Here is a 14,443-nt window from a genome sequence, read left to right as displayed (position 1 = left end):
CTCATTTTATTTCAATTCAGGAACACAAACACAACAATCTTCAACACAGTACGTTTTAGGTTAAATTTATAACAACTCTTTTACTTTTATAAACAAATATCACCCGAGGCCAACTTCGATGTACCCTGCACGGCGAGAACATATAAACTAACCTCAACTCTAGTGGAAGCGTTCAAGTTCACTTCACACCGGACAGACAATGCCATCTAGTGGATTTTGGGGGAACTCAGTGGACAGCAGACTGACAATAGGGCAAATATACAGGAACCAATCCTTGCATATGAGATTTAGAACTGCACAAAATACAATTAGAACTGCACATTTTGTGTAGAACTGCACGTTACAAAAACGCTGATCTAAAAAAGTAGAGCTGGTAGAGAAAAACTGATTTTATATTTAGATTCAGCGCCTTAAATATAACTAAAATTAGTTCTAAAATCCTAGACATCAAAAAAAAAAATTTTTTTGTAGGCCTGTGTTATGCTATAACCGCCGGATAACCTGTTACGCTATAACAAGAACCTCTGCGAAGAACTAATCGCCTATTTCCCTTTGATACGATACGGACAACATAGAAGACGCGGCGTCCAACAATCTTTCTGATGTTGCATGTTTTTACCTTGCCGTTGCCTAGCAGTGATAGGGGTATTTTTACTGAGTCGTTGCCGAGCAACGAGAGGGGCATGCATATGTAAACACATAGACTAATGGGAGGGATATATGAAATATGCCGTTGATACGGGCTGACGTGCCATGATATACATGTACATACCGAGTTTCATAAAGACTGGTTCAGGCATTCTCAGTGACTGCAGCCAGTGTCGCGTCCTACATTCGAACTGGGCACCCCAGACCAGTCTGCTCTGCCCGGAAACGTTTATGGCCTTATTATCACACATGCGTTGACAAGAGGACAAGTAGGTCACACACGTGGGAGAAGTACATCAGTACATATTCACAGGTGCGGACCCACGCGTTACTTCCCCATCTTGGGTGGGGGGGGGCTGAAGTGGGTTTGTTCCCATCACGGGGGCTTGAGAACCGCTGCGATACTCTACAATCTGACATACTGTCAGTATCGTTACGTAAATCGTCTTACTGTCTTCTTCAATGTGAAACCGTGCAGTCTGGTAATGTTTATCGACGTTTCGGGGAAGGAGCGTTACTGTCTCCGTCTTCAGGTTCCACTCTGAGCTCCGTGTTCTTGAACCGGGAAGGGGAGAGGGTGCAGTGGAGGGGCTGGGAGGGAGGTAAACTCCCAGACAACAGTGACCTGACCTACAATCCCGGGCCGCCCTTACTTCTTTGCTGAGTCGTGGTTTCTTTCCGTTTCTTAATTGACGATTGTGCCGCTCGATGGCCTGACGACAGGGAGTGATGGGCAGAATGATGAATTGTGAAGGGTAATACAGAGTGTTTCAGGACTTTAGGTCATAACTGCAGGAGGTGATTTCCTAGGTCTTTGTGATCAAAAAAGTTCATACAAACATGTGTCCGATTTTTGACGGTTACGGAGTTATCACCGTTTTAAACTCAGAATAGAAGGTAAAGATTTCTGACAATAAACGGAATAAAATAATAAACTAGCATAATACATGATACATTTAAAGTATTAATGTAAACTTAACTTCGTGAAATTACCTTTAATTTGAATTTATTGGTGCTTAAAGCTGATTTTCGAAAATGCCACCGCAGGTCGCAACACAGGCTGCCGCTCTTGTGTGAACCGCGCCGGACATACCAACCCACCCCGCCTTAGGTAGCTCTCAAGTGGCGAGATAATGAGAACGCTCTGTCTGTAGCTGGCTAAAAATAGCGACCCGCCAGCTGACAGACGCGGTTCACACGAGGGCGTGTACGGGAATGAAAAAACGGTCATAACTCCGTAACCGTCCAAAATCGGACACATGTTTATATGAACTTTTTTGATCACAAAGACCTAGGAAATCACCTCCTGCAGTTATGCCCTAAAGTCGTGAACACCTGTATGTGATAAACTGGGAAGTACAATAACAATTAATTAGAAATGATGAATACGCAAGGATAATATGGATGATGAATTGGGAAGTATAATAAGAGATGATAAATTCATCATTCCCTATTTCTCATCCCTTATTATGAATTGGGAAAGAAACGGAAGACAATTTCCACGAGACTGGAACCCAGGGCATCCTGGATACAAGGCAGCGGACCCAGCCCTCAGCCTACGTAAAGGCTCTGCAGAACGAAGCTGCAACACCGAACATGGCTGCGACTGGACCCAACTCCAAATTGCGCCATCGCTGTTAACACGGCCCTCCGAATTTAAATCAGCCTGCGCCAGCTCAGCACGTGGGCACTACAATCCCATGGATCGAGCTGCAACACGTGTCTCCAGCACAGTCACTTTCACCTTTATCGTGTAAAAATATTCAATTCCATATAGAATGTATATCTCCACGCGCTGTATAATCGCACGTGAACCAAGAAGAAAGACGCGATAACACGGTTATACCAGAAAGGTAAAAGTGAATTCTCTCTGTGGGAAATAAACTTGCTCTTTATGGAACTTGGTCTTTCGCACTACGGGAAAAAGAAAAAGATTAAAATTACTTTCGAAGAGGGAGCTCAGGAGAATACGTACACTTAACAGGGATCAAATAACAGAAGGATGGAGAAGACTCCATAATTTGTGCCTCTCGCAAATTATTATTATTATTATTATTATTAAACTCTGTGGCCTGTAGTCCGCAAGCAAACAATACCGACCGAGCGACCGCCGCTTGTCGGTGAAGTTACTGCAAACTTTAGCGGATAGAGGGTGTCGCGTGGTCAGCGCAACGATCCCCACGGCCGTTAATTTCGGTTTTCTCGACCGGAGCCGCTATTCGCTTGAAATAACTCAATTATCCTCACGAGGCTGAGTGGACCCCGTTCCAGACCCACTGCTTCTCAGAAAATCTTGATAGCGTCGGAAATCGAACTCGGGACCTCTTGACCACTAGACCACAGAGGCGGTCTATTATTATTATTAATAATAGAATAATTTAATCAAGGAGGAAGTGACGGACATCGTGGTCACATAACATTCAGGTGGATTACCCTTTTAAAAAACTACTTAAAACAGATGTGGGTGAAAGTGTAAACTGGGGCGAGAAGTGTCGTTCATACAAGGGGATTTCCCCTCTCATAAAGTCAGGAGAATCACCACACGTAATTCTACAGTTCACCATTCAGCACGGAGTATAATTCGTTCAATCCAGCCCACACCCTCACAACCAATTTGGTTAAGAATGTCCTCTTTATAAGAGTCAATATCAAGGTATATAAAGGCCGCTCCATAGCTCAAGCGGTTAGTCGCTGGTTTCCCTGCGCGGCGACACGGGTTCGATCCCGGGTCTGGTCAAGTGGGATTTGTGGTGGACAAAGTGGCGCTGAGGCAGGTTTCCTCCGAGTACTTCGGTTTTCCCTTCCAATCTTCATTTCACCAATTGCTCCACAATCACCCTCACCTATCATCTGGGGCTGGTACAACAGGCCAGAAGTGGCCGCAGTACAACGGACTTAGTCCCACCCCACTAGCAATAGAAAAGAAAGGCATATACAAATTGTAAAGAGTAGAAAAATCTGGGATGTAGCTCATCGGCGTTTCAGAGCAACGTACTGCTTCCAACTTCAGAATAAAAGAACCCAAGAAGTAAAACAGCTTTAATTGCTGCTTATTTCTTGTTGATTGCTTATTCACTTATTCTTCGGTCCTGAAGATTGAGGCAGTATATTCCTCCGAAACGCCGGTAAATCTAAATCAGACAAAGCACCATATCCAAGAAGATTCACAGTTAAGAGCCGTGAGAATCTCAAATCCAACACTCACCTAGCTTGAGTTTATCTCTTCTCTTTTCGACCTGAGTTTCTTCTTCCCTGTCATTCTCATCGCTTCGTTTATCAGGCGGAATTCTTCCGTTTACGACTTCATCAGACATTTTTGTAACAATCTGCCAATTAAGATCACTTTCACATCCAACCGTTTCGGCTCCCAAATTGATAACAGATTCATTCAAGGTTTTCTCAATGTTTAATGTCACAGCACCGGTTTCCCGAGTCTTCTTGGTGTCTGTATAATCTGCAGACTTATTAACATATATCTTCCACCAAGTCTCTGCTTTCATAGGGGCTAAAGTGTAGAACGTCTTGGGGGAAGACGTTTGTCCTTCATCAGAAACAATTAACAAGAAAATCGAAGTTAACAACACGCAAACAAAACATTTAAATTCAATATACAGGTTCATGGTTGCCTCAAAACACATATAACGTCAACACACGTATTTACAAATAACTTTTCTCGAAAATAAAACGAAAACCGCCAATAAAATTTTCATATAATTATAGTCAATTATGAAAGTCTGATTTATTATTTTATATATTTATATCCGGAAGAAAAATATTGTCTTTACGAGGGGAATTCCTGTAGCCCACGAACAACGAATGAGTGATGACCGGTGTGAGCTGGAGGTAGTATGGCGTACAACTGACTAGTCAGGGGAACCTACGCGGATGGAAGGTGTACTTACCGTTGCGAGAAGGGGGGACTCCAGAACCTACTTTATACGAGTACGACATAAAAAGGGGGGAAAGTAATAGTGACTGAAGACGTACAGACTGCTACGAACCTCATACTAATCAAACTTGTCCCAATGCTTGAGAAACAATTCGGGTATACTGACAGTTTCCGAATAGTATACAGCGTAATATGGACGTAGCGTTACGCAAACATCAGGATGGCGTGGTCAATTTCCGCTCGTGTTTCGTTTAAAATTTGTCCCTGTGCTTAATTAGTTATGCACCATGCCATGAAGACATGGAGGCGTGGAAGTATAGCGCCACCTTCCTTGGCCCTGGCATTAGATAGGGATAAATGGTCAAGTTTCACTCATCTTCCGCTTTAAACAGGGGAAATCTCTCCTTGGTACCCAGTGGATAGGAGGGTGCACGAGCCCAAAGTCGGTCTGGACGTTGCGAAGAGTATTTTTTTTTTTGCAGTTTCGGGAAGAGAACCCGGGCCGTTTAGCCCGTAACCCGTCGTTATAACGATTGAGCTAACCCAACTACTTTGTATAGTTTCTTTTCCCTTTGGCGCTACAGCCCCAATTTAAGCCTTGACCTACCTCCATGAAACTCTCCGTTTCACTTCGGTTTACAAGATCTTAGACATATGGTAGGACCCCTTGGGTGGGTGATCAGCTCATCGCAAGGCCTCTACCTGTACACAAACAGGAAAAAACACAAACATCCATGGCCTGAGTGGGATTCGAACCCACGATCCCGGTTTCCGAGCGAGCGAAGACAGTGCATGCCTTAGACCGCTCGGCTACCGTGACTGGCAGTGTATAAGAATAATATATAAGAATTCAGTTCGTACCTCACAAGAAACAGATCCGAACCCACGATCCCGGTTTCCGAGCGAGCGAAGGCAGTGCATGCCTTAGACAGCTCGGCTACCGTGACCGGCAGTGTATAAGAATAATATACAAGAATTCAGTTCGTATCTCACAGGAAACAGATCCGAACCCACGATCCCGGCTTCCGAGCGAGCGAAGGCAGTGCATGCCTTAGACCGCTCGGCTACCGTTACCGGCAGTGTATAAGAATAATATATAAGAATTCAGTTCGTACCTCAAAGGAAACAGATCCGAACCCACGATCCCGGCTTCCGAGCGAGCGAAGACAGTTCATGCCTTAGACCGTTCGGCTACCGTGACCGGCTCCTGTGTGTAGTTTACGGTGCCGTAATGTTCCGAAGCAGAACCCTTTGACATGAGGATGTGCAGTACAGGAAGTGTTTTTCTCCTAGTACTGCGATACCCGTGCCAATTCTCATTTCACTAACTGCTTCACATTCATTAATCTTGCCATCGTGGGCGCCACATCGTCTCGGTGCTGAAAGCGTCGTGTAAATAACCAGCTTCACTTAACTTTAATAATATCAGGAAACTCGATATATCATGACATTATCCGTCAGCAGACATTTGCGCTTGTCTTAATTTTATAACATTAATCACAACAATTCCGGTCACGGTAGCCGAGCGGTCTAAGGCACGTATTGTCACATGTAAAAACGTAAAGCTGTCCCTGTATTAGGCAGTCGAGGCTCCCACATTTGCTAGACAATCGGCTCACAGTTGGCGGTGAGGTCGTCAGCATTAAGCGCCGGCCGACCCTTACCCATAGGAAGTTTCCTGGTACTCATTTCTAGAGGCTAAGTCAATCCCAGGGCCATGGTATGACTGGAAGATTTAGATCAACTAAAAAAAAAAAAGTGACCTCCTTGGGAATCGAATCCGTGACCTTCCGGCTTGTAGCATAGCGCCTCAAACAACTACGCTACCGCGCGCCCCTGGTAAGCTATATACCAGCATTAATTTGGAATGTCTCTGTGTATTCCAGATAAAGGAAAAAATATCCAGCATTTATTTACTTATTTGTGGTTTCTGTACCGATACTGACAGTAACTCAGATTTAGAGAGTCGAAACACTGGCTAATAATCTATAATGAAATAGAAATGATATGAGAGAAATCGGTCATGACACAAATTAAGGCACTAACCTGATGTTTGCTTAGAGAGACTGAGGAAAACCACAAATGTCAAGCAAGGTAGTCAGTGTACCATCTGAGATTCGAACCGATGATCTCCCGAATACAGGTCAGTAGCTTTACAGCCTGAGCCAATTTTTATCACCCCAATATTGGTTTTTATATCATAACACAATCGTCGCTAGCATAAATTATAATATAATTATCCAGCCTGTTGTGGAGGACGTTTTGTTCCCACTTGACTACTTGCGAAACAAAGTTCGAACAACTCAAACGAGCTTCAGCGTTTAATGAGGTATTGCAAATATTAACCGCAACATTTATTATTACGGCAAGTCCCAGCGCTTGCGCACAGCTACCTTCTTGCAGAGAGTTCGCAACGCGAAATTTCGTAACGCAAATCGGGTCTTTCCCATAGCCGTGATGTTATAATTATGGGCTACTTTTGCGAATAAAAAAAAACAGGTTCTTAAAAGAATTCAACGCCCCTACTTTCCTTTTTCACGATATGAACAGCATAGAAACAACGCCTCCAACAATTATTTAATTTTTGTTTGTCTATTCGTTGCCACGGTAACGATTATATCGAGCCGTTGTCCGGCAACGATATGGATATACACAGACTGATGGGTTGAATTTATGAAATACACCGGTGAGGTGGGCTCAGGTGCAGGTTTTCTAAAGATTCCTTCAGGCACTCATAAGTTTATACGTGAGGGTTATACATACAGTCAGCATGAAGATCATATAAGCCTAATTATATTTCTCAAAATAAAGGAAGTAGGCTAAATACATATGCAAAAACGCTGTCAACTGAATTATGCTATAAAAATATGACTAAGAAATTAACAGCAACGTGTAGCTTAGAAACCAATGCAAAAACAAACAGTTTTCTTACCTTCGATTTGTTCCTCGTGGCAAAACTGAATCAAAACCAATGAAACCGGGTCAAGGACGTTTCGTAGGGATCGCATTTATTCGTTCCCGTTTGGTTTACACGTATCTGTTTTTGTTCGGAAAGGATTTCGGATGAGAGATTTCGCTTTCGGCCGATAGTGGTGGCGGCGCGGTCTAAAGGCGCGTCCACATTACTCGTGCTCGTCGGGAGACTCGTCTGGCTTTTACTTGTGCCCGTAAATCTTCGTCCACACTACTTCAGTTGCTCGCCAGGCTTCGGCGCGTGAGGATCCGTATATTTACTCGTAGTGTGTATAGGCTGTAGTCGTATTTTAATTTATTGGCTATAGTTTTTAAATTAAAAATTTAAAATTTGCTTGTCTCGTGACTTGTCATGTCGTCCACATTACTCGCGAGCATAACGAGTCACAAGAGCACGAGTAATGTGGACGCGCCTTAACGTATGAACTGTCTTTGCTCGCTCGAACACTGGGATTGCGGGTTCGAATTATACTCAAGGCATGTGATGTCTGTGTGTGTTTATTCTGTTTGTGTAGGTATAGAGGCCTTGCGAAAGGCTGATCCCCCGTCAGAGGAGTCCTACGGAATGTGTAAAAGGACAAGAAACTGACAAGGCGGCCAGGACCCAACAAAGGGCTGTAGAGCGAGTTAGGAATCTGATGACGACACAAACCGAAGGTGAAGTCCGAATAAGCGACATTTCGTAATGCAAATGTTCATAAAGAGAGGAACCGTAAACACAACGAGCTACATCTGCAGCCATGTATCATTTGAATTTCTGATTACGACTCTTGTCCGGACTCTGTGGTTGAATATACAGTCAGGATAATTACACGTCAGAAATCATAAAGAGCAGTGGAGAAAGCGATTGCGACATACTTCAACCTCAAGGTCATTCTGAAGAAAGTACTCTTCGTCTTTTTAAAGCACGAAATTAAATTATTGTAGCGTGTACAGTCGCTGCTACGCAACGACAGCGAGATGGGAGGATATACCAGGGCCGTTTCTGAGCAACGGCTCGGTAAACACGTTCCCATAGGAAGAGACATGAACGCAACTATAAAAGAGCTGTTTCTGCGTTGTCAGCGCCGAGATGTTATAAGCAAAGGACGTCAGTTCTGTAAGGGAGTCTGTGAAGAGAGGATATGAGCCGGAGGCAGAGGAATAGTCATTGTTGAAGCCGTTACCAGGAAACATCTAGTAACAGACTGAGAACATTAGACCGTGTGCTCTAGTGAGCTGTAAAATGGTGTATATAGAGGTAAAGTTGTCCCTGTGCTTAAGTAATTAAGCACTACGTCATGAAGACGTATGGGGGGGTGGATGTATCCACGTTTTCTTGACCTCGGCACTAGTTTGAGGTGAGTAGTCAGATTCACGCCCCGGCCGTTTTACCCCTTGGAAAGAGCCTCCGGTACCCATTGTATAGGAAGTTGGGTGGACCCCAGAGACAGTCTGGATGACTTTGAGAAGCGAACATTTTTCACACTACCGGGACTCGAACTCCGACCCCTCGATCGTCCAGCCCGTAGGCAGTCGCTATACAAACTGAGCTATCTGGATATAACGATGGTGATCTAATTACAGTAAAACTTGGTTATAGCAACATCGGTTTCTGCGACACCTTGTCTATTGCGTCAAATATTCAATGGTACGACCTAATTCCTCATAAAGCAACTGTTTTTATACCTTGCTTAGTACGACATGCACAAATGCATCAACCTCGTATGTAACGTCATTTTCATTCCTGAATTTCTCTGATATCGTGGGAAAGTTCGATGTGTCTGACCACCCTCACTTTCTCTACTTGCTGACGTGACTGTCCTGGAAGAATACGACCGCGGGCTGCAAGAGGAGCGTGGGTTTTATGCGAAAACAAGAGTGTGGGGTGGGACTGCGTGAACAGTGCAAGAGGACGCGGCAGGTTGTTAACTGCATTCCTTTCCTAGAATCTCGTCTAACAGGACCTCACATTGTCTACTTACCCTATAGTGTTCCTGCCTAAACCCAGAGAAGTGCAGTAGCGAAAACATGGCAATGAAAAGGAAAGTTTTAAGCATTGAAGAGAAAGTTAAAGTGATTCGTGAAATATTGTGTGTATTGTCAGTGAAAAGCGCTGTAATATGTCTTTGATATTACACATTTGGGCAATTCCACGTTAATGTTACGTTAGTCTGTACTTAACTACGTATTTCACTAAAAAATGCAACATTTTAACTCGGTTTTTGGTAGATTTTTACGTGACTAACATAAGGCTACTGTGGAAGTGCCCATTTCGGTTACAACGACATTCGTTTATAACGACACTATTTTTAGGTCCCTTTGATGACGTTATAACCAAGTTCTACTGTATTTGTAGTTGCGTCTTGCAAGTAGTCAATAAATCCAATATCCAATCTAAAACACTGTCGATAGTCACTCACGCCAAGAGACAATATTTAACAATTCAATTTCTACCTCACACTAAGAAAGCAATGCATCTCCATTTCAAAGAAAAACTGGTTAATACTGCGTAAGATTTGAGGTTTTCACGGCGGTGACTACCGGTTCTCATGGTCTCTTCGCCTGCGGATTTCTTATTTTTCTTTCTATCCTGAAGATGGAGGCGATACGTTCCTCCGAAACGACGGTTAACACCACATCTACACGGTGCCACATCCCAGATAACTGCTTTCTTCGTGGTTAATACTGCTTCCGGAAATAACAGTTGTTTATCCTGAGAACCATACGACACAGCAAAACCAACTCTGCCGGGAAAAGGTAAGCGACTTGTTTAATGTTAAAGTGTACAAGTCTTTCCCTCCAGGCGACGCTTTCCAGTTGTTTCAACTTAGACAAAAGACACAATAGTTGTATAATTATGTAACTCTGTCTTAAGGGCTAGAATAGCTTGAATGGCCGATACTGGCTTCTTATTTTTTTGTACAACGATGGCCTTAGATGATCAACCATTCCAGCTTATTTGAAATTAACTCAACAGATTAAAATTAGCGAATGGCTGGGCATGACCGGAGCCTCCTATCTTGCTCCATACTACTAGTTTTCTTCTATTTATGGTCAAACAGGACAGTGAACATTTGTGGGTAACTGAGGAAGTTCCACCTCAAACAATTCGTGCATTTTATCCCAATTTCTTTATTTAAAAAATGAAATGAGGCTTATACTATCTCCATGCTGTCTGTGTACTCCTCCCTCCTACTAATTTACGAATGTCCGAACAGATCTTTATGAAACTTGGTATGTGTATCATGGCACCCGAGTCCATCTCAACGGCGTACTTCATAAATCCTTCCAATCAGTCTGTGTGTCTGTACGTGTATCCCTTACTCCACTGCTAAGCAACGGCTGGGTAAACAGGTTCACACGGCAACAAATACATGCAACAGTGGTTGCTGGAAGCGCGTCTGCCTGTGTATCCCCCTGCCATTGTTAGTTAACTCGATAAAGACGTTCCCGCGGCAAAGAAGAATTGTTGGAGGCGTCGTTTTGCATGCGTTCCGTGTCATATCAACGGAAAACAGGCGATCAGTTCTTCCCAGAATTTCTTGTTATCCGAGGTATGTATGAATATGCACAATACGATCAATATATTAAGCAATCACTTGACGCACTTTGACCTTGACCTGTGGAGGCGGGTTCGAATACCGCCACCGTAGCCCCGCGTGTCGTAGGAGGCGACGAAAGGAACCCTGTTCCTGGTGGATATAAACACAGGGACCTGACCCTCCAGGTTGGGGGAGTCTAGAACCTGAGACAGTAAAATATGGTCACAAGATCCGCGCGACCCGAACCCGAGAATGACTGCGCTGGCGAGGACCAGCAGCAACTGTTTAGCGCATGACCCAAGCATTTTAATATTTTGCTGTCATGTTGTTGGCTGAGTCAGTGCTGCCAACCATAGAGGTAGAGCTAAAATTGTCCATGTACTTAATTAAGCACTACGCCATGAAGGCGTATGGGGGAGTGGATGTATAGATCCACATTTTCTTGGCCTCGGCAGTAGCTGGAGGTGTGTTTAGCTTCACGCCTCGGTCACCTTGGAGCCCCCGTACCCATTGAATAGGAGGTCGGCTGAACCCAGTATGGCTAATACATAATGTATTACAATGGATCTGAAAGGAAGACGAAGTGGCCTAATCGAGGCATTATACCGATATTACCACAGAACACCTAAGGAAAACCACCGAAACCTTTGCGAGGATATCCCAGTGTTCCGGCCGAGAATCGAAACGAATACCACCCAAATACGATTCTAGACCATTACTTCCATCTTCAGGGTCGAAAAATAAGACAAGTAAGTACCCCGCAAGAAGGTCAAAGCAGGCTACACCGTGTCGCATTCCATGAGAGGGTGGGGATGTATATAATTATATAGGCGTGTACACTATTCTGTCATGTGGCTTGTAACGATGTCAGACATCCTAATCAATATACGTTACATAATGCATTATGTGTGTCGTGATGCTTTCTTCGTGAAGTTACTTCATGGCATGTAAGTTACCACACAGCCATGGCAAAAAGAAAATTGAAACAATCCACGTGAGTAAGCCTCTCTCTACCAAGGAGTGTCGCGCTGTCCATATTATAACAGCTGTCTAACGAAATGACGAATTTTCATGAAACTTGGTATGAGCATCACATAATAGTGGCCACTATAACTTTGAACCTTCCAATTTTATATCATCTAGTAATACAAACATGGCGGCATTCCGAGCGCTTGACGTAAAGCTAACCATTTAACAGGCAGTGGAGGCGCATGTGGTTGTGAGACGTCGAGGCTCCCACATTTTCTATAGAGTCGGCTCACAGATGGCGGTGATGTTGTCAGCCTTACGCGCCGGCCACCCTTTACCCACAGGAAGATCCCTGGTATAAAATAAAAGGTACAGTTGTCCTTGTGTTTAACTAATTAGGCACTACGCCATGAAGGCGCATGGGGAGTGGTTGTATAGACCAATGTTTTCTTGACCTCGACACTAGCTGGAGATGAGTGGACCCCACAGCCAGTCTGGACGACGTGAAGAGAAAATTCTTGCTCCCACCGGGACTCGAACTCCGAACCCTCTGTCGTCCAGCCCGTAGACAGCCACTATACCGACTAAGCTATCCCGGGTCTGGTATTAATTTCTGTTACAGGCTGAGTCGACCCCAGGACCGCAGTGCGGGTGGAAGTTTAGGCCAACTGACAAATCCAATGGCATCGTCGGGAATCGAACCCGCGACTTTCCGGCTTGTAGCATAGTGTTTCAGCCAATTACGCTGCCGTGTGATCCCCGCTTGACGTGGAAACCATTAATAATACTTAGTTGCGTAGAATTCTGATATTTCTGTTGTAGTGTCTAGACGGGGAACTGAGGTCAGACTCCGGGGAGGGGCAAGAGAGCTTTCTCTTATCCGTAGCGTCCACACACAGAGTTGCAGTCAGTGAGCACCAGGGGCGCTCCGGAAGCAATGTAGCCTGAACATGAAACTTACCACTCACTGCCATCTACCGCCGACGTTAATGGTGTGCTTAATTAAGCACAGGGACTTCACTTCTTAACGTCTGATAAATATATGACGAATATTAAATGCCTATACCTATATACCATAGTGGCCTGTAGTCCGCAAGCAAACTACACCAACCGAGCGACCGACGCTTGTCAGCGAAGTTGGTGCCAACTTTAGCGGACAGAGGGTATCACGTGGTCAGCGCAACGGATCCCCACGGCCGTTAATCTCGGTTTTCTAGACCGAAGTCGCTACTTCCTTGAAATAGCCCCTCAATTTTTCTGAAGAGGCTGAGTGGACCCCGTTCCACACCCACTATTTATCAGAAAATCTGGTAGCGCCGGGAATCAAACCCGGGACCACTGGACCTGTAGCCAGGAACTGTGACCACTAGACCATAAATCACAATTTAAAATGTAGATGTGAACATTTTTTGTTGTTTTGGTATGTGGAACTCGTGACCAAAGCGTCTGTACACACATTTCAGTTACAGCCTGTAATTCTTGTATCTTCACCAAGCAAAACGTCAACGTTCAGACTCACGAGAGCCTATGGCTTCCTCGTAGTCGTGCGCAGAACCTACGCGTACTTCACAGACAAACAATTCCTGTCTAGCATTTGAGGTTCTTACGCCGGTGGTTATGAAGAGTTCTACCTTCCGGGATATAACGCCCCACAGTGCGTTGACTTTCAACGGACTCTCTGTCCCAGGCGACAGAGCTTTTCAGACAGAATTCCTACTTCGAATGCTGGAATCCGAGTTGTGTCATCATACATCTTGAATGTGGATTGCCATGCTTTTCTTCGCTTCATTAAAAAAAAAAATAAGTCACGAACTATTTCTCCCACGCCTGTACAAATTAACATTCTTGTAATTTCTCATTCGATGTTTCTTAACATGATTAGTTGATACAGCGTTGGCGAATACATAAAAATAAGCATCTATTTGCTTTTGAATAGAGCGGTACAGTTATGATAAAGCACGACGTTTCGGAGAAACATATCTCCTACATATGAGGGTCAAATATTAAGCCAAACAATAGACTAGCATAGCGAGCAGCAGCCCTGAAGATGGAGGCGGTATATTCCTCCGAAACTTCGGCCTCTATCCCAACTACATGGCGTTACAGCCCACAAGATACTCTTCATAGTCACCGTTGTGACAACCTCAAAACCAATACAGTCTTCTTAAAAGGAAAATGTTCAATTGTTAGCTAAAGAAGAGAGGGCGGAGCAAGATAACAGACGCGTCACTATGGTGTCCCTAACGCGTGTCAGCACGGGAAATCATTGCATTATTTACATGCGGATACTTTTAAAGTGGAAAGTAGATTTCTGTGTAATGCCTCCACTTCTGTTATCTTGAGTAAGGACTTTCACCGTTACCGCAACGCTCGCTTCCAAGTGCTTTCAAATTCCAAAACGAACTTCAACATTCAAACAATCAGATTACAGGTTTTTGTT

General features: G+C 44.1%; 1 protein-coding gene across 4 annotated transcripts in view; it reads right to left on the bottom strand.

The window, feature by feature from the left end:
* LOC111868051 (O-acyltransferase like protein) overlaps positions 1–14,443 on the bottom strand; it is a 150,891-nt gene that overhangs the window by 40,648 nt on the left and 95,800 nt on the right. For 2 of the 4 annotated variants that reach the window (XM_033752912.1, XM_033752913.1), the window contains exon 1: positions 3,854–4,488. The exons of the other annotated variants lie outside the window; for them this stretch is intronic. In XM_033752912.1, the coding sequence (XP_033608803.1) occupies positions 3,854–4,286 (433 nt within the window). In that variant the 5' untranslated portion in view covers positions 4,287–4,488. Of the gene's footprint in view, positions 1–3,853; positions 4,489–14,443 lie in introns of those variants that run through there. 4 annotated transcript variants of the gene reach the window in all.

Source organism: Cryptotermes secundus, unplaced genomic scaffold, assembly GCF_002891405.2.
Source record: "Cryptotermes secundus unplaced genomic scaffold, Csec_1.0 scaffold815, whole genome shotgun sequence".
NCBI lineage: Eukaryota > Metazoa > Arthropoda > Insecta > Blattodea > Kalotermitidae > Cryptotermes > Cryptotermes secundus.
Note: the sequence above shows the minus strand (reverse complement) of the source record. Positions and strands in the feature narration are given on the sequence as shown.